Raw genomic sequence first — 21,023 nt, 5'->3', positions numbered from 1 at the left:
TCCCCTGGTCTCCAGCTGTGTTCGTCACTTTTTAGTTTCCCCTGGTCTCCCAGCTGTGTGCGTCACTCTTTAGTGTCCCCTTGTCTCCCAGCTGTGTGTGTCACTCTTTAGTGTCCCCTGTTCTGTGTGCGTCACTCTTTAGTGTCCCCTGGTCTCCAGCTATGTGCGTCACTCTTTAGTGTCCCCTTGTCTCCCAGCTCTGTGCGTCACTCTTTAGTGTCCCCTGTTCTGTGTGCGTCACTCTTTAGTGTCCCCTGGTCTCCAGCTGTGTGCGTCACTCTTTAGTTTCCCCTGGTCACCCAGCTGTGTGCGTCACTCTTTAGTGTCCCCTGGTCTCCCAGCTGTGTGAGTCACTCTTTAGTTTCCCCTGGTCTCCCAGCTGTGTGCGTCACTCTTTATTGTCCCCTGGTCTCCCAGCTGTGTGCGTCACTCTTTAGTTTCCCCTGGTCTCCCAGCTGTGAGCGTCACTCTTTAGTGTCCCCTGGTCTCCCAGCTGTGTGCGTCACTCTTCAGTGTCCCCTGGTCTCCCAGCTGTGTGCGTCACTCTTTCGTGTCCCCTGGTCTCCAGCTGTGTGCGTCACTCTTTAGTGTCCCCTGGTCTACCAGCTGTGTGCGTCACTCTTTAGTGTCCCCTGGTCTCCCAGCTGTGTGCGTCACTCTTTAGTTTCCCCTGGTCTCCCAGCTGTGTGCGTCATTCTTTAGTGTCACCTGGTCTGCCAGCTGTGTGCGTCACTCTTCAGTGTCCCCTGGTCTCCCAGCTGTGTGCGTCACTCTTTCGTGTCCCCTGGTCTCCCAGCTGTGTGCGTCACTCTTTAGTTTCCCCTGGTCTCCCAGCTGTGTGCGTCACTCTTTAGTGTCCCCTGGTCTCCCAGCTGTGTGCGTCACTCTTTAGTTTCCCCTGGTCTCCCAGCTATGTGCGTCACTCTTTAGTGTCCCCTGGTCTCCCAGCTATGTGCGTCACTCTTTAGTGTCCCCTGGTCTCCCAGCTGTGTGTGTCACTCTTTAGTTTCCCCTGGTCTCCCAGCTGTGTGTGTAACTCTTTAGTGTCCCCTGTTCTGTGTGCGTCACTCTTTAGTGTCCCCTGGTCTCCAGCTGTGTGCGTCACTCTTTAGTTTCCCCTGGTCTGCCAGCTGTGTGCGTCACTCTTCAGTGTCCCCTAGTCTCCCAGCTGTGTGCGTCACTCTTTAGTGTCCCCTGGTCTCCCAGCTGTGTGCGTCACTCTTTAGTTTCCCCTGGTCTCCCAGCTATGTGCGTCACTCTTTAGTGTCCCCTGGTCTCCCAGCTATGTGCGTCACTCTTTAGTGTCCCCTGGTCTCCCAGCTGTGTGTGTCACTCTTTAGTTTCCCCTGGTCTCCCAGCTGTGTGTGTCACTCTTTAGTGTCCCCTGTTCTGTGTGCGTCACTCTTTAGTGTCCCCTGGTCTCCAGCTGTGTGCGTCACTCTTTAGTGTCCCCTGTTCTGTGTGCGTCACTCTTTAGTGTCCCCTGGTCTCCAGCTGTGTGCGTCACTCTTTAGTGTCCATGGTCTCCAGCTGTGTGCGTCACACTTTAGTTCCCCCTGGTCTCCCAGCTGTGTGCGTTACTCTTTAGTGTCCCCTGGTCTCCCAGCTGTGTGAGTCACTCTTTAGTTTCCCCTGGTCTCCCAGCTGTGTGCGTCACTTTTTAGTGTCCCCTGGTCTCCCAGCTGTGTGCGTCACTCTTTAGTTTCCCCTGGTCTCCCAGCTGTGTGCGTCACTCTTTAGTTTCCCCTGGTCTCCCAGCTGTGTGCGTCACTCTTTAGTGTCCCCTGGTCTCCCAGCTGTGTGCGTCACTCTTTAGTGTCCCCTGGTCTCCCAGCTGTGTGCGTCACTCTTTAGTGTCCCCTGGTCTCCAGCTGTGTGCGTCACTCTTTAGTGTCCCCTGGTCTCCGTTGTGTTTTGAGCTTCTTTGTGTTTGTATCCCTGCATCCTTTCTGGAGCTGCAGCGTGTCTCTCCTGATGGAAGAGTTTGCACCAGTCGTCCTCAGTTTGTTCTCACGACGCCTCTCAGCTGTCTGCTGTGGGTCTTTGAGCCGGTCAGGTTTCTGCGGCTGATCCTTGTTTCGCTGACGCTGATGAACCTTGTGAGCGGATCATCTGCTCGTTAACAGCTTTAACCTGCAGGCGCTGCAACATGAGCACAAAAACAAATCTGAGTGTGACCCCCAGCCAGGGTCGGTTCAAAGTCTCAGTCTGACTCCAGAGCCCAGTCTGCTCTGATTGGTTAGCTGGCCGGACTCTGATGTTATTGGTCGACCGCTTAGAGATGTCCCACCCCCCCAGCCTATCACGTGTTCGAGCGCCTATCACGTGTTCGAGCGCTACCCAATAGGAGAGCTAATGTTACAGAGTGATGTCACTGTGTTCCAGAAGTAAACAAAGGAGGAAGACATTTAGGATGAGCAGGAAATCATATTAGGTCAAGGCAACTGTTTTATCTTTCACCTGAGGTATTTATTTCAGATTATGACGGATAATTAAATTGAGATCAGGTATAACAACAGGTATAAATGTCATAGAGCTAAACTTCATTATTTGTATCGCCTTTGGGGTTCCACAATTAAAGTGAATGCATTTGAAAGATAAGATAAGATCAACTTTATTGATCCCAATGTTAAAACAAGGCATTGCACATCATTTAAATAAAAAGAGTAGAAAATAAACAAATATAAACATCTCAAAAGAGACAATAAAACATTATTTAAAAAGTTATACAAATTGCAACTAAGTTTGAAAGTAGGATATTATTGGCATTAACTGGCAAGGAATGGCATAATAAATTAAACATAAATGTTACATGTACAAGTGAATAAAGTCCAGCAATCACCTTGATCCAAAACTTAAGATCAAGTATAAAAATGATAAAACTGTCCATCTGTAAAAAGCAGTAAAATATCTAAATGCCTGTTTTCTGTCAATGTTCTCTCTTTTCTTAATGTTTTTCTCTCACCATGTTGGACTGATGCGTGTGAGTTAGATTTGGGAGGGTAATCTGTGCGTCCCCATGTGTCTTTACCGTCCTCCTTTAATCCTGTTAGTTCCATAATCCTCCCACAGCGCTCAGATCCCTGCAGGACTTCACGGTTGTTGTTCTTCTGTGGGACGCTGCCGGACCCTCGCTAACTTCTCAGGTAGGGCAACCAGCACATAGACCCCACTAAACACCCCACTAAACACCCCACCGACCTCCACAAAACACCCCCAAAATAATACCTCAACAGGCGGGGAAATACTGCAGAGCATGGTGGTTTAGTCGTGAGTCACTTTGTTTAGATTACCTGAGTGTGCAGTTTATTTAGCCAGTAAACAACATTTGCTAACGAGCTAGCTAACATGCTAACAGACAAATACGGTTGGTTTGCAGTGCTCGTTACGTTTACTTCTTTACATGCACTTTTTTTCAATAAATGATACTTCTGATAGTTTTTTTTCTGAAGAATACTTTTTGTATTTGCGATCAAATGTAAGAACTTCTGCTTTCTTACACTGGGACACACTGACTTCTCACTATTTTCACCAATGCATTCAGTTGTAAATAATATCATGGTTAGCCGAGCTCACATGCAATTGTCTAGCAGAGTCTGTATACACACACACGCACACGCACACACACACACACACACACACACACACACACACACACACACACACACCCTTTTGTTCAGCACATTTTTCTTTTTCTTTGTAGAAAATGAACTGTGTTTGAATCTAATACGTTAATAATTGCATCTAATGAAGTACCTTACTTTTTACAAAATACTTTTTTTAGCTACAAGTAATTTTAAAGTTACATTTATGTTTGCTTGCCCACTGTGTTATTGACTCACTGTTGTTGATTGTCTAGCACATTATCTGGCTGTGAAGTTAATTAAACTAGCCAACTTATCTAATTTCACTAAGTGGATGATAATTAACCATCAAATGAGTTAACCGACAGTTTACCTGGCCAGTTGCATGAAGCATCTTTATTTAGGACTTCCTTTTAAAATGAACTTACGGTTCCCTTTGTAACATGAGATGTAATTCCTGTAATGAGTATATTGTCTTAAGTGTGTATGTTTTCATAATGATATTAGCAATACTTTAAAATCAATGCACAATTATCCTTGATAAGAAATGCTAGCATTGATAAAAAGCTACTGAACATCAACAAAACATATGGCTAAGTTTTGGCAACACATTGTAAAAACCCTGTGAGGCAAATGTGTAATATGTGAAATTGTTCAATGTAAATAAATCTGACTAAATTTGATTTGATTCAAAAATTGGCTGATCGACTGATCTCACTACCTGACTTAGAAACTAGCTATTTTGGATAAAGAACATAATGTTAATGGTCAATTTAGTAACAAGCTAGATATCTAAATATCTATTAAACTAGCTAACTAATAGCAACTAGCTTAATATCTAACAAGCTACTTGTAAAGCTAACTAACCGACTTACTGGTTGACTGAGCATCTAGCTGAAAATCTAAAAATCAAACTAAAATAATAACTAACTGACTTACTTGTTGACAAACGAGCTATTTGGCTAAAGAACTAACTGGAAAGCTAACTAACTGACTTACTGGTGGTTTTAGCAACGAGCTAAAAGACTAAAGAGCTAACTGGAAGGTGAAAGTCACACCTTTATTCCCTTTTTCTCGCCTACTGAATCAGTTTGATGTATTTTGTTGCAACAAAACTATTTCCTTTAATCTGGAAAACTGGGAGATTTTTTGGGGGGGAATTGGGTTTTTCCCAAGCCGCAGAGATGTTCCTAAAACAGACAGTGTTGTACGATCTACAGATTTAATATAAGATAAGATAAAAGATAATATACGGTAAAATGTACTTATGTATTAATCCCAATTTGGGAATTCTGTTTTATTGCATAACAGCTGAGATTGGGATCCATAAATAAGACTTGATTTGATTAAAGATTTTGCCAAACGTAAACCTGGCTGGAGACAATCGAAACTGCAAAACTGGTGGATATAAAACCTAGCTAAATGGCTCGAGAGCTAACTGGAAAGTGACTCCAGTTGAAATGTTTGTCTGCACAGTGACACAGCTCTGCTGCCGACCTCCTGAGGCGGATTAGGGTCACGGTCAGTGAGCGCTAATCAAGCTCACGCTGAGCCAGAACTGATCTAAACGCCGCTAAGCACCGAGCGAGTCGAGTCAATAGAGAGAACGCTAATTAGGAACCTTTCCAAGAACTCTTTTATTTTTTTTAAAAGATACCAAAGTTCTACATTAATTATTTTCTTCCATGTGGTGTGTGATAAGCATAGATGTGTTGTTGGACTGGTGTAGTCGTAATTAACATTAACACTTGTATTTGGACATTTTCGTTAAATGAATATAAAAGGGGCAAAATGATCACAAACAAAAAAATAAGATGTTTACATTTGAGTTTTGTGTACCGACCCAGGTACAGTAACCTGTACACATAACCTTTTTACACATACATAAGTATTTGTAAATGCATTAGAGTCAAGTGGGTAACATCAAGTAGTATTTTCTAGTTTATTTTTGGGGTATAAATTGTTTTTATACTGTTTTAATAAGAGTAACAATGACATTAGTAAGAGAATGCAAATACAGATTAGACCAGGTTGTATGGTGCAGGTATTTGCAGTTTATAGTTTCCCCTAGTCCCAGAGCATCAGTTTGTAAACCCTTTTTTAATCCCTATTCCTTTATGGCCTAACGTTAGCTTTTTACTTCAGAAATCATAAAGAGGTGTTAATATGTGGAGATTATTGTTTGTTTGACACAGAGATTATTTTCTGCAATAATCCAAAATCAAACGGAGGAATCCCATTGGACCAGGGAGGGTGCTGCCTTCAGGGTCCAACACAGAAATACAACACCCTTCACTCTTAACTATTCTGTGTGTGTGTTTGTTCTCGCAGGATGTTGAGCTGGGTGGCTAAAGTCGTTCCGCAGCCGCCGGAGCCTCCGCCAAAAAATGTTGAAGAGCAGAAACTGGGGAAACCAGTGGCCACGCCCCCTGTGGTGACTCCTCCCCTTAGTTTAAGCCACGCCCATTTATGTTTTGATCACGATTTTATCATTTTCGTTTCATCTCTTATTGCTATCGTAAAAACATATTATATGAAGTTTATTCACACTACAGCCACTACCATCATTCTGGGATTCAAATGTGGAAAATAATATTTTAAATTACACTCAAAATGTTTGAATCAGACTTTAATGGTTACTTTGCTGACTTTAGATATGGAATTTTTAAATGCGTATACATACCTTATAGCCTAGGTGATATACTGCACATACATTTTTTATATTCAAATATAATACGCATTATAAGACTGCATGTATTTTATTTATGGCATTATGCCCGAGGAATACTTGTCGATATTTATTTTAAAAGTTATATACATAGCTTATTCCTCTTTAATGTTTGTATGCAACAAAGCAAATTCCTTTTTAATAGTACTTGGCAATAACCCTGATTCTGATTATGTGTTTCATCATGTAAACTTTATATGTTTAACATTCAATCATATTGTGTTTTCAACAGGAGAAGAAAGTGACATTTCTAGATGAGTGCAAACAGCAGGGTAAGACAGCATCGTGAACATCTCGTGGTTCAGTTTGGGTTTTGTTGTTCTTGCTAAACAATAAGTATTGTGTTTTATTAACAGCTCAAAACGAAGGCAAACCCAAACAGGAAGTAAAGGCGGTGGAAAGCGGGTGAGATGATCTGAGATATACAATGATGTTTACTATAATAGTTACTTCATGAAAGATCTGCATTGCAATTCAGTTTATGGTCATTTTCCTGTTTGTGTCCCTTTTCGTACATGGGGAGGTTTTGATAAACAGGATTATGAACAAAATAAAGTTTTTAGAAATAATATTCACCTAAAATGATATAAAAAATGTATCGTATTGTCTTTATAAATTGAAAATCAACTTAAATGAATCTCTAGTGTATCAAAGTAGCAAGTATAAAGTTTATTTACTGTATTTTATTGATGTTATGTGCTCTCCTTTAAATGAACACTGGATGTTTTGCTCTCAGCCCGGAGCCTGTCGCTCAGTCCGGGGTGTTTACGTGGTTCAACGCCACTTTGCCCAAACCTGCTCTCCCACCAAACCTGAGCCGGGCCAACTCCGTCGAGAAGGTGAGGACCAGATACTGACCCAGCACTAGATACTGACCCAGGACCAGATACTGACACAGCACTAGATACTGACATAGCACTAGATGCTGACCCAGCACTAGATACTGACACAGCACTAGATACTGACACAGCACTAAATACTGACCCAGCACTAGATACTGACCCAGCACTAGATACTGACCCAGGACCAGATACTGACCCAGCACTAGATACTGACACAGCACTAGATACTGACACAGCACTAAATACTGACCCAGCACTAGATACTGACCCAGCACTAGATACTGACCCAGGACCAGATACTGACACAGCACTAAATACTGACACAGCACTAGATACTGACCCAGCACTAGAAACCGGGACCAGATGCTGACCCACAACAACATATCCACCCAGGACCAGATACATGCCTCGGATTGCTTACTTACCCAAGACCAGGTTCTTACCAAGGACCAGCTACTGACACAGGACCAGATATTAACCATGGGACCGGATACTGCACCAGAACCACATACTGCCCCAGCACAAGATACTTACCCGGATCGCTTACTTACTCAGGACCAGATCCTGCAACAGAGTCGTTCTGTATGTCCCAATAATATTTTTTGTGTCTTTTCCTTCTTTCCAGGAGGAAAACACAACAACCAGGTACATATATATATAATATATAAAGGATGCAGGGTTTCAGAGATTATACTATTTTTATATGCAGTATAGTGTAAATAAAGGAGGACCAAGAACGGATCCCTGTGGTATTCCTTTACTAACTTTAAGAAGACTTAGCTTGAGTTTTTCCAATAAAAGTACCATGATTATGGTGAATGATTGCCCAAGGCTTTATTGATATTGTTAGGTCAACACAAAGCAGCTGTGCTATGACAGATTTGTTATTATGTTTATCAGAAATGTGGAGTTAATGGTTTCCAGATGTGTTGCAGTGATACAAGTGTTTTGATGTTTCCTCTGTGTTCCTTCCTCTCTGTAATAACAGTAAACCTGAAGACGAGTGAGTAACGACAGGAAACAGATAGTGAGCTGCTTAATAAACCCATTAGCCATAGGCTGCCAAATACTGCGATGCTTTAAATACCCATCACCAGGCAAACTGTCAAATACTGAGCTGCTTAATGTACCCTAAAGGACAAACACTGCAAATTACTGCCATCAGTTTGCAAACTGCCAAATACTGAGCTGCTTAATGTACCCTACACTACAGGACAAACACTGCAAATTACTGCCATCAGTTTGCAAACTGCCGAATACTGAGCTGGTTTGATACGTATTAGCAGAACACCGATCTCATTTATAAACCCGCCAATAGGCAGACTGCCAAATACTGAGCCGCTTTAGAAACTAATCAACAGACGGACTAATAGTGAAATAGTGAGCTTGTCTAAATACCCCTCAACGTGCATACGGCTAAATAGTGAGCTTTTTTATAAACCCTCAACGTGCATACTGCCAAATAGTGAGCTACGATATGAATCCATCAACCCTGCATAATGCCAAATACTGAGCTGCTTTATATGCCCATTTGATGGCATATATGCCAAATAGTGAGCAAATAGTCTCATTGCTGTTTACTACTGTATTTATCATATTGTTACGCTGATCATGTGATCTATATTATATTTGTCTCAGTTAGGATAGATTCTCATCTCCTGAAGAAGAAATCAGTCGTTGTGTTTCTGTTTTTATTTCTCCTCAGGAAAGGGATGATGGCCTGGATCTCTGAGGGTTTGGAGAAAGTCGTTCCTCAGCCCGACCTGAAGAAGGAAACCCCAGCAGAACCTGAGCAGCCCACCGAGTTATCAGCTGTTACTGCAGTATGAATACAGTCCTGTGATATCATACCAACCAGAAAGAGACTAAGAGAATATATTCAACTAGATTTGACGTATAATATTGATGTTGTGATATAATGTGAGTGTGTGTTTCTCCTCAGGTGTCGGTGGCAGCACCTGAAAAACCTGCAGAGCCTCAGATCAATGTGGAGGAGCGAGAGGAACACACTGACAAGAGACTCCTCCCCCCCAGGTGAGTGAGTGAGTGTGTGTGTGTGTGTGTGTGTGTGTGTGTGTGTGTGTGTGTGTGTGTGTGTGTGTGTGTGTGTGTGTGTGTGTGTGTGTGTGTGTGTGTGTGTGTGTGTGTGTGTGTGTGTGTGTGTGTGTGTGTGTGTGTGTGTGTGTGTGTGTGTGTGTGTGTGTCTGTGTCTGTCTGTCTGTCTGTCTGTCTGTCTGTCTGTCTGTCTGTCTGTCTGTCTGTCTGTCTGTCTGTGTGTGTGTGTGTGTGTGTGTGTGTGTGTGTGTGTATGGGTGTGTTTATATGTGTGTGTTCATTACAGGATGTTAGACTGGATCAAAAAAGGTTTACAGAAAGTCGTCCCTCAGCCGTCCCTCGTGGAGAGGACTGAAGCTCCTGCTGTAGCAAAAGGTCAGCTTTTAATCATCATTACACATGAATACATGTCATACTAATGTTAAGAATAAATATATATAACCTGCGTCTACTGATTATTTAAACAGCACCAGAACCGGCTCCAGCCACAAAAGCAGCTCCTGAAACTGAGAAGTGAGTAAACATTTGTATCTCGGACAAACATGTATTAGAAAAATGGAAAGAGGGGAGATCAAAATGTAAAGTAAGAGGGTTATGCCTTTTTATTATTATTGTATTTTCACCAACAACACAAACAAGATTTCCAGGATTAGTTGTCAGTTGTAATACCTTTTCTATAAATGTGTGAAACGTTTCAATGAAAATGGCCAATGAGTTTAAGGTAAATGTTCGAGCCATTTTCCTTTTGTTATTATTGTCCGAATGTTAGGCTTAACAATAATAATATAAATTAGATTAAACTGTAAATTATCGGGTATTTTTGTGAGTCACACTATGGTTTAAAATGGATTCATTAAAGGCTAACTTATTATTTGTTATATGTGCGTCAGTATCACGTGCATAGCTATATGCCTATATACTGTATAGACCCTCCAGAAAAACGCGATTCTGCGATCGCAGGATTTACCGCATAATCAGCAAAATGGCGCAGATTTTCAAAAGGCCGCATAATCCCCGCATTTTTCCACACAAAGTTGAGAAGAAAAAAAAGTTAACTCGTCTTGACGTGAAGTAGTGATGATGATGATGACGCGACGTCATCAGCTCGCGCATCACAGAAGGTAAACAACACCGTAGAGTGAACGTGTGGAACTCACACGAGAGAGAAAACACCAAGATGAAAAAATCTGATCCATCTCATTTACCGACGAGCGTTTCTGCTAAAGACCGGGCAAAGCAGTACCCCGATGTCTTTCACGAAAGTGGGGGGAAACTATTCTGCACCCCGTGCAACTGTGTGTTGGAGCATAAGAGAACATCGACGGTGACGACCCACTTTGATTCATTCAAACATTCGAAAATGCTTTCTGCTGCTGCGGACAAGAAAGCCAAACAACTCCCGTTCACCGAGGCTTCAACCTCCAAAACCCTTTAGAGGGCTACAAGAAACGAAGTGAGTAGCCTCCAAGATTGAAGCTGGTCAGATAACGAACGAGTAAATGAAAACAGAATGAGGCGGAGAAGTGTGTGTGTGTGTGTGTGTGTGTGTGTGTGTGTGTGTGTGTGTGTGTGTGTGTGTGTGTGTGTGTGTGTGTGTGTGTGTGTGTGTGTGTGTGTGTGTGTGTGTGTGTGTGTGTGTGTGTGTGTGTGTGTGTGTGTGTGTGTGTGTGTGTGTGTGTGTGTGTGTGTGTGTGTGTGTGTGTGTGTGTGTGTGTGTGTGTGTGTGTGTGAGATTAAAATAGCCCAATTGCTTTAACAATAAATAAACATTGAATGTGTTTAATTGAATAGTAAAAGGGGTTTAACGTTAGTGGCAGGTTTTGTGTGAGAGAGAATAAATAAGACAGCCCAATATTTTAAAAAAAATCTATTATTTTTTGCAACTTCCCGCAATTTCACCGCATAAAATCACATAAAAACTCCGCGTGTTTAATCCCATAATCAAGGATTTTAGCCCGCGTTTTTCTGGAGGGTCTAACTGTATGGTAGGTTGATAGGACACAGCTGATGAGACAGGGAAACGGAAAAGTCTTTTGACCGTGTTCTTTTTGTTCTGTTGGAGACTGAAACTTTTATTAAGTATGAAGCGAAGAAATGTGTCCTCCTGTTTATACGCCGTCTGGACCAATCAATAAAGCTCATCTAATTCAACCACGATCTCCGCTTAATTTGTTTGGAAACAAAGAGAGGCGCGTCAGAAACCACAACCCCGATAGAGCTGGCTATTAAGACAAGGATTAAACAATACAACATTTTGATTACAAATATTTGAATGTCCGAAAAGTATCCCCTTGAATGTGTAAAACACTTCCAAAATATACCTGGAATGTTTAAAAAATAAACCTAAACCTAAACTGTACGAAAATGTTAGGAAAATGTTTACACTTTGACATTTAGAGATGAAGGACAAAATACAGATGTGTCCCATTTATTTGCTTATACTTGATAAATGGACTATTTATTATTTAACCATTATTATTGTTCTCTTTTCTATTCGTTAGGTCTTCAAAGGAAGGAGAGATTCAGGCCAAGTAAGTGTTTAGTTTCCTTGAGTTCTTTCACAGGTAAACTCTGATATCTAACAAGGACTGATCGAAAACAAACCCTTTGAGCGTCTTTGAGCCCCGGGAAAAGCGCTATATAAATACTCAAATATATGACATATTATTTATCCATGAAAAATGAAGAGTTCTGTGCACGCATCTTATTACAACTTTAACAAACCTCAACTAAATGTCACCCTTTCATATGCGTTTCGTACCGTAGGCTTTCGTGTCATTTGTTTTGCACCTCTGGTTAGATTTCGTCGTTTTAAGTACTCTGTGCAAAGACAATAAAGTTGAATTGAATCTAATCTAATTTGTGTAAAAGCTTCAATTTAGTTGTTGTTAATACAAAATGAAAGTCCCAGCTTCTCCAACAGCGAAACAAAATACAGGACGATATTTCAATCCTCAGGTAGAAACATAACGTTTATAGCATCAGAGGTTCAGCGTTTACCCTCATCACCAGCAGCCTCAGATAACCCTGGAGATGTTTAATCACTGTGTGTTCTGTCCTGACTCTGGTCTGTTGTGTTGACAGTATTATGGGATGGGTCGGCCGCATGCTTCCTCAGCCTGCTCTGAGGCTGGTGAGTCACGCACACATTCAGCTACGTTTGAATCAAAATGTGCTCATCAGGGCCCAGGAGTTCAAAACTTTTAATCCCTATCTGATCAGATCAGATTTGGATTTTGGGGAGTTCAAAACCAAAACACAGGATTAGGATCATTTTGATGCAGTTTGATCCCAACAAACTGGATTACCCTGATCCCACCAGAGGGGTGGATTTCCAGTGGATTACCAGAGCAAAATGTACTGTACCATTTATTTAAAAATATGTTTCAATTTAAATAAGATGGCAAAGTTTGTTAACTGAAATAATACACACTTTTTAGCCTTCATGGGAAATACATTTTATTTTTCCCATTTTTGCTCACGTTTGTGGTGGCCTATTGGTTTTTCAACCAAATGTTGATGACATAAATGTTTATGCTCATAAAAGTGTAACAGCAAAGATTGTCAATTAAACATGTAATTTAGATTAAAGTAAAAATATCTTCAACAAAAAAAAAGTCCATCTGTCATCACCTTTCAAATAAAAAAATATAATTAGACATTATAGATGTCTCTGCAATGTGGTCTCTTGTCTTCCTTGTATTATTTTTCATGTCCACTAGATGGCGATCGATAGGATTAAAGAACTGATATTCAGGATCTAGTCATCTTGAAAAATCGTAATCTGGATCAGGCTGATCCTATCCTGAATTGCTTTGAACTCCAGGGACAACATCTGGCCGACTTGTCTGATCCTGGATCACAAAAAATGGGATTTCAAAATCTGATCGGATCTGATTGAGATTAAAATTTTTGAACTCCTCGGTCCTGATCATGAATTGGAATCAATGGAGGATCATCAGCCGTACACTCTACAGACTATTTAAATGCCTAAAGCACTTACATGTCATTTCCCCATGTGTTCTCCTGCAGGGCGCCGGCTGTGACGAGGTGCAGAACAGTAAGTACATCCTTTCCACAGCTTACATTATATATGTAATACTAATGTTAGAGTCTGCTGAGCACCTTCCTCTAATCAAATATTTCTAATACCTCTTAGTTTTTAATAAACGTAACCTATGTACAGGTCCTGGGCAGAAGCTACTTCCCATGAATTTGGACTGAATGCTGTTTATAACAACTGATCCTGAAAAGCAGCTTTGAATCTGGACAGAAATACCGTGTTCAGATAAAACCTTTGCAAATGTGTTGTCAGTCAAACTTTGGCTTTGAAGGATTTCAGTCCTGATTTATTTAGCCAGCTTTATTTAATGATCAAATCGGTAAATGTAGTTTAATCTCCCAGAATACAGAATGAACACTACGCATTTCCTGTGACGACTTCACAATACAAGTCATTCAAATGCTTTTAATGTGAAGCTTTAGCAGGACACACTCTACAGTACTCTAATCCATTGTTTTGTGTAGGTAGTAGTACTGCAAGTTCATACGTATTGCAATACTTTCATCGTGTAAAACCTTTGAGATCGATGCTTTAAAAAAACTACAGCAGCTGAAAACGTTGTTTCTGCTGACCGTTGATACAGCCCCAGTTTGCAACAGCACGCTCATTGGTTGATTGATTGATGAGTTGATTGGTTAATTGATGGGTTTGTTGGTTGATTGGTTGGTTGGTGGATCTTTTGATGTTTTTTTTACCAGCTGTGCATTAGCCTGGTTGCTGCGGTGCTGAGCGGACTTTAACTCGGCTGCTCTTCTCCTTCTGTTTCAGGAGGATAAGGCGGCAATAAAATAAAAGGAGAAGGGAGTGGCTCACACTGACAGCAGCTCACTTTAGGAGGACAGGCAGGAGGTTATTAAACTCTGACTCCATAAATCAGGCCTGTAGCGTCTCCACAAAGCTGCAGCAATTTCAACTTCTGCACGACTTTGATTCCGAATTGACTTGATGTTCCTGAACAAAAGATCAGGACAGTGATTGCACGAGATGTACTTTAATTAGATTTCTCTCTGATGTTGCCAATGATGAGCATGCAGCGTTAATCTGCATGCTGCAGTAGAGCTGCCACAGGACGGACTTATTCCCGGAACTCAATAAGCTTTTAGAAACTGAAATGTTGACTTCTTATAGTTCAGGACAACTTCGGTTTTTTAAGCTTTTGCAGCTAATTAAATGAAACTTTGAAAACTGTTAAAGCATTTTGCTCTTTGTTTATGAAAATAAAGAAATGTAGAAGAACGTAACGCTTTGTTGAGTGTTTTTTTGTTCATTGGTACAACAGAACATACAGGGAGTGTTAAATGATCAATCAACCAATCAATCAACCCTTCTACCAAACATCTGTTGTCCCATCCTGTCCAGACATGTGCAGTTTTACCTGTCGGCGTGTTTTATAAACGGTGGTTGTATTGCAGATGCATGAGATGTTATCCTGTGTTTGTATTTTGAATTCCTCAAAGTGGCATGGACACAAAGTTATTTGATCAAAATGAACTACACACACATGTTTCTCCTGCCGTGTGGCGTACAGTCAGCATCGCGCAGAAGGAGAGCGATCTGGTGCTGGAGGACGTGGAAGAGGAAAAGGACGTGGAAGAGGAAAAGGACGAGAACATCGACGACAAGCAGAATGAGAAGAAGGTGAGAGAGGAGTCACAGAACAATGACAACCACTTATCTTCATGCAATCATCTTTGATATCTCACTTATTATCTCATATACATGCCTTACTCTACACCGGGGATTATTACTCAGTTCTGGTTTTGCACATCATCTATAATCAGCAGAAAGCAAGCTGTGGATTTCATTTCAATCATTCGTGGTCTAAAAAGGATCATTCTAAAAATAAACACAGAATTGACCTGAAATTCTTCTTGATCAACATGGCTTGCATTTTTCTACATCCAATAGTAGTGATGCGTGATCAACTGTTAACTAGAGTCAACTTGGAAGTGTACCATCGTAGTACACAAGCAGGTCATGTGTTCCCTAATTGGACGGGTACTATGTCCTTTTGTAGGGTCTGCACCATGGCTCTTTAGAGGGCACAATGCTACACCAGAGCAGGTACAATAGAGCTTCAGTTACAGAGGTACAAGGAAAGGTAACACAAACTGTGTGGGTAAATCACAGAACACTGTGGGAAGGGGTACTGAGGGAGTTCCAGAGTAGTTCAAATGTCCCTCTAAAGGGCACCGTGGTACTAACTTGTTGGATATAGCATTTTGGCTTGGGAAACTATGCTCCTAATCCCCCTCAAAGTTCTACCAGGATAATGAAATGTGGTAGACTTCATGTTGGAGGGTTGTTCATGGTAATACCAGAAAATCATTTGGCTGAGAGGAATAGATTTAGATCTGAAGATGTATTCGTCTCCCTGACACAAACACATCGGCAAAGGCTAAATTGTTACTCTAAACATCTGTATTGACATCTGAGACATCAGTGCACACCTACAGTAACGGGTATTTTAAGAAAGGTGCTAAAATAATACTCTTGAAAATGTTAAATCCTGTGGATAGTTGGAAAGCAGAAACGCAGAGACCCAGGTGGATCAATCCTCTCCAGGGATGGACAGCGTCAAGGAGGAGGCTGAAGAGGAGGGTGAAGAGGAGGCTGAAGAGGAGAGTCAGGACAACATGGAGGAAAGGTGAGTGACGACTTCCTCTGGATGAATGACTCCCTTCCTTCTGTCCAACAAGTGCACTAAGAATGAAACGTCTACTGATTGTTGCTTTAAAAAGTTTGTTTGAAGGAAGACATCTCAGCGACTGAAGGCCGTTCTTATTGTCAGATTAATGGTGCAGCTTCTCTGGGACACTTGGTTTCTTTCCAAAGTGTAACTCCCTTGAATGTTGTTGAGTATCCGAGCTCTTCGCTGTGTTACAGGCTTCAGCAGCACCAGCTGGAGGAGGCTCGCGTCGCAGAGGAGATCGCCAGGACGGCAGCGGAGGAGGCCGTCCGGCAGCTGGAGGCGGAGCAGCCGGCTAAACTCGTTGTAGAGACAGTGCCAGTGTGCAACGAGCCGTAAGTCACGAAACAGCACATTTATACACACGTTGCAACCCTGTGTCTCAAACACTCAGCTTTTCTAGAACTGACAAAGAACATCCTTATTAGGAGTCTGCGTCTCAAGTCAGTATCTCAACACATAGGCTGATTCGTTTCTGTTTTAGGAGAGGCTTTATCTGAAAGAAATTCACTTTGAGACGAATAATACTTGCACATACACTTGATGCTTCAAGTACGTACAGGGAACAACACACATCATACACACTGATCTGAGACACTGTCTTGCTGCTTGTTCTCTACAGACTACCCAACATCCAGGAGGAGGAAAACGAGGAACCAAAGTAAGTCCATCTTCATCAAACACACACCAGCACCCTCTCTATTTGGAGTTTCTGTTCCTCACAAAGGAAGACGGGCAGTCTTTGAAGCAAATCTTCGTAGTGGCCAAACGGTGGAATTACAACTTTCTGGTCACGTGACACCATGGTGATCAGAGAGGCATTTAGTATTGAAGAAGAGGAGTGTTTAAATCAGAGATCTTTCGTTCCGACTGAGCTTTCATTGAGCATTTGGGAGTTGTAAAAACATTGTCAATAAATGTAGGATATCATCAATTCTGTTGTGTTTATTCGCCTTGTCTTGTTCAAAGCTACTTGATCTATTTTGTTGACTTGTAATCATTTGCAACTCTTCTTAATTTTGCTTTACCTACTGTAATTGAACACATCTTATCAGTGATGCAAGCCAATCAGTGAAGTTCCAGCAGCAGGTCAGAAGGATCAGATCTTCAGGAGGTTCATTCTGCCCCTCTTCTTCACCAGGAGTCTGAAGGAGGTCAGTCCAGCTGAAGAAGAGACTCCTCCTCCAGCAACTCACGTGGAGCCGGCATCGGAGAAGAAAGATCTGGAAAGTCCCGAACAGATCATCCCCGAGCCAGAGTCTGCAGAACCCCCCCCCACACTTCAGGTGATACAGAGTCTTTAGATCCAGCAACAACTCCTAACTGTTCCTGTCGATCTTTGTTTCAAGAAGACATTGAGTTTGAGGATAGTTCTAGTTAATTATGACTATAACTAATGTATCTTAACGGTAAAAACAGTCTTGCTGTCTTCTGTCCTCCATGTTGACTCTTGCTTTCTTCTGTCCTCCATGTTGACTCTTGCTTTCTTCTGTCCTCCATGTTGACTCTTGTTTTCTTCTGTCCTCCATGTTGACTCTTGCTTTCTTCTGTCCTCCATGTTGACTCTTGCTGTCCTCTGTCCTCCATGTTGACTCTTGCTGTCCTCTGTCCTCCATGTTGACTCTTGCTGTCCTCTGTCCTCCATGTTGACTCTTGCTTTCTTCTGTCCTCCATGTTGACTCTTGCTGTCCTCTGTCCTCCATGTTGACTCTTGCTTTCTTCTGTCCTCCATGTGGACTCTTGCTGTCTTCTGTCCTCCATGTTGACTCTTGCTTTCTTCTGTCCTCCATGTGGACTCTTGCTGTCCTCTGTCCACCATGTTGACTCTTGCTTTCTTCTGTCCTCCATGTTGACTCTTGCTTTCTTCTGTCCTCCATGTGGACTCTTGCTTTCTTCTGTCCTCCATGTTGACTCTTGCTTTCTTCTGTCCTCCATGTTGACTCTTGCTGTCTTCTGTCCTCCATGTTGACTCTTGCTGTCTTCTGTCCTCCATGTTGACTCTTGCTGTCTTCTGTCCTCCATGTTGACTCTTGCTTTCTTCTGTCCTCCATGTGGACTCTTGCTTTCTTCTGTCCTCCATGTGGACTCTTGCTTTCTTCTGTCCTCCATGTTGACTCTTGCTTTCTTCTGTCCTCCATGTTGACTCTTGCTGTCTTCTGTCCTCCATGTTGACTCTTGCTGTCCTCTGTCCTCCATGTTGACTCTTGCTTTCTTCTGTCCTCCATGTGGACTCTTGCTGTCTTCTGTCCTCCATGTTGACTCTTGCTTTCTTCTGTCCTCCATGTGGACTCTTGCTGTCCTCTGTCCACCATGTTGACTCTTGCTTTCTTCTGTCCTCCATGTTGACTCTTGCTTTCTTCTGTCCTCCATGTGGACTCTTGCTTTCTTCTGTCCTCCATGTTGACTCTTGCTTTCTTCTGTCCTCCATGTTGACTCTTGCTGTCTTCTGTCCTCCATGTTGACTCTTGCTGTCTTCTGTCCTCCATGTTGACTCTTGCTGTCTTCTGTCCTCCATGTTAACTCTTGCTTTCTTCTGTCCTCCATGTTGACTCTTGCTGTCCTCTGTCCTCCATGTTGACTCTTGCTTTCTTCTGTCCTCCATGTTGACTCTTGCTGTCTTCTGTCCTCCATGTTGACTCTTGCTGTCTTCTGTCCTCCATGTTAACTCTTGCTTTCTTCTGTCCTCCATGTTGACTCTTGCTGTCTTCTGTCCTTCATGTTGACTCTTTTGTGTCCTCTGTCCTCCATGTTGTCTCTTGCTTTCTTCTGTCCTCAATGTTGACTCTTTTGTGTCCTCTGTCCTCCATGTTGTCTCTTGCTTTCTTCTGTCCTCCATGTTGTCTCTTGCTTTCTTCTGTCCTCCATGTTGACTCATGCTGTCTTCTGTCCTCCATGTTGACTCTTGCTGTCCTCTGTCCTTCATGTTGACTCTTGCTTTCTTCTGTCCTCCATGTTGTCTCTTGCTTTCTTCTGTCCTCCATGTTGACTCTTTTGTGTCCTCTGTCCTCCATGTTGTCTCTTGCTTTCTTCTGTCCTCAATGTTGACTGTATCTTTCCATCATTACTATCAGTTCAAATATCATTGTAGTCACCAGGTTAACTAATGTGTGCAGAGCAACTGTTACTGATGGAAGTGATGGACAAAAGAAAAGTCAAAGTATTCTTTAACCTTTGAAGAGCACATTTGCCCAGATACCCAATAAATGATTAGCCAGTCAAGAGGAAACATATCATCTGTCGGGGTCAGGTGTTGTATTGTTTTACAGATTAACATCTGATCGATATTTCTCGTTTATGCTTCACCATTGACTGGATTGACCCTTTTCAAAGGCCATCCTGTACATCAAATACATGTTTTGTGTATAGTTCAAATAAACTATGATAATGTACTCTCAAATCAAATATAGCTTACTGTAGTTCAAATTATAAAAACGTTCAGCCTAAAACACCAGTGTGAATAGGCTAAGCCACAGATTGGCAGTGCTTTAATAGCATTTCTGCTCTTTGAACAAGCCTGAAAATGTTTGTTTTTTCTTCTTCTTTAGCTCGGAGCTGCAGAAAGTGAATGTGGAGGTAAGGACAGGAAGTATGATCTTAAACCAGCTTCATCACTCATGAATAACACAGGCGAGAATAGATAGCTTTAGTCTCTGGTTTCTCTACCAATCTTTTAGAATAAGGTTTATTTTGTATTTAAATGTTCAATGTAAACGTTTGATGAATCTTGACTGTTTTTACCGAGGTTATTATTCAGCAGCTGGCTAGTTAGCTTGCTAGCTTGCTTATGGCACCATGCTTTTATGCTACACTGGTTTCAGAAATAATGGTATGCTAGTTAGCTAATTAATGTTCTCATTTACATCTGATGAACATTAAATTCCTCACAAGATAAGATAAGATAAGAAGTACTTTATTGATCCCAATTTGGGATATTTTTGGTAGCAGTCAAACAAATGCGTAGTTTGTCAGCCTATATTTTTACATGGAGTTTATATTAGCATGTAACTGTATATTTAAAAATCCCCCGGTCTCTGTAAATGTTTGAATCTTGACTGTTTTTACCGAGGTTATTATTCAGCAGCTGGCTAGTTAGCTTGTTAATGGCACCATGCTTTTATAGTACACTGGTTACAGAAATAAGGGTCCGCTAGTCAGCTAATTAATGTTCTATATTACATCTGATATTCATTGGTAGCAATCAAACAAATGCGTAGTTTGTGAGCGTATCTTTTTACATGAAGTTTATATTTACTTAGCTGTATATCTAAAGATCCCCTGGTCTCTGTAAACGTTTGAATCTTGACTGTTTCTCCGTGCAGTTCCCGAGGTTTGTATCCCGATAAAGAGCTTTCTGCTTCGGTTCCCGCTCGCTGTTGAGTGCCTGGAGCGCGGCAGGAAGTTGATGCACGAGCATAACCTGGCCCCCCCCACGCTGTCCATGCCGACCCCCCCTCCGGAGCTCGCCATGCTGACCCAGGAGCTGCAGCAGCTTTCCTCACAGGCGCGGCAGTGCTGCACGAGCATCGCTAGCCGCTTAGCACGCCTTAACTCCAACTCCCAGCATCCTCAGCAGCCTTAGCCCCGCCCTCCTCCTGCAGCAGACCCTCTAGAGAAATCTTTTAGTCGCCTCATTGGAAGTAGGTAGAAAAAACCTTTAACGTGCCAAAATAAACCCGTGGTTCCTTATTATCAAGACTCCCATCATGCACTGCTGCTCTGCACGGCTACAGCACGAGCTAAACAGGTGATCTTACAGGAAGTGGATGTTTGTGCTTCTGTTATACCTTTTTCTGTAAAGTGATGCAGGAATGAGTCCTAAAACCTTGAAACGAGTCAGCTTTATACCACTTCCTGTCCCCTGGTCTGGAGGTCAATGGTTTCCTGAATGTGTTTTTGGTTGTTAGCCTGAATTAAGGTCTGTGGTTAACACAAGTTGAAGAGATTTTAACGTTTTGTTCTAAGACTTAAAATACGTCAGTAAGTAACCCCCCTTTCAAATGTTCTATCTGTTTTTTATTTACAAAACTCCAGTAATATGAACTCAGTAACGTGGTGTAAATAG

At 41.9% G+C, this 21,023-nt stretch overlaps 1 protein-coding gene across 1 annotated transcript in view; it reads left to right on the top strand.

Moving 5' to 3' along the window:
• Positions 1-2,917: 2,917 nt before the first annotated feature.
• cngb1a (cyclic nucleotide gated channel subunit beta 1a) overlaps positions 2,918-21,023 on the top strand; it is a 45,777-nt gene continuing 27,671 nt past the window's right edge. Inside the window, exons 1-21 of the mRNA XM_079662640.1 lie at positions 2,918-3,146; positions 5,916-6,168; positions 6,545-6,584; positions 6,669-6,717; positions 7,049-7,151; positions 7,780-7,799; positions 8,860-8,977; positions 9,097-9,188; positions 9,496-9,584; positions 9,677-9,722; positions 11,711-11,740; positions 12,243-12,342; positions 13,242-13,269; positions 14,801-14,910; positions 15,792-15,919; positions 16,159-16,296; positions 16,584-16,622; positions 17,103-17,247; positions 19,507-19,534; positions 20,281-20,530; positions 20,924-20,934. Coding sequence (XP_079518766.1) covers positions 5,917-6,168; positions 6,545-6,584; positions 6,669-6,717; positions 7,049-7,151; positions 7,780-7,799; positions 8,860-8,977; positions 9,097-9,188; positions 9,496-9,584; positions 9,677-9,722; positions 11,711-11,740; positions 12,243-12,342; positions 13,242-13,269; positions 14,801-14,910; positions 15,792-15,919; positions 16,159-16,296; positions 16,584-16,622; positions 17,103-17,247; positions 19,507-19,534; positions 20,281-20,530; positions 20,924-20,934 — 1,816 coding nt within the window. The 5' untranslated portion in view covers positions 2,918-3,146; position 5,916. The remainder of the gene's footprint in view (positions 3,147-5,915; positions 6,169-6,544; positions 6,585-6,668; positions 6,718-7,048; positions 7,152-7,779; positions 7,800-8,859; positions 8,978-9,096; positions 9,189-9,495; positions 9,585-9,676; positions 9,723-11,710; positions 11,741-12,242; positions 12,343-13,241; positions 13,270-14,800; positions 14,911-15,791; positions 15,920-16,158; positions 16,297-16,583; positions 16,623-17,102; positions 17,248-19,506; positions 19,535-20,280; positions 20,531-20,923; positions 20,935-21,023) is intronic.

This window comes from Notothenia rossii (genome assembly GCF_949606895.1).
Source record: "Notothenia rossii genome assembly, chromosome: 2".
Taxonomy (NCBI): Eukaryota; Metazoa; Chordata; class Actinopteri; order Perciformes; family Nototheniidae; genus Notothenia; species Notothenia rossii.
This window is presented reverse-complemented; position numbering and strand designations above follow the sequence as displayed.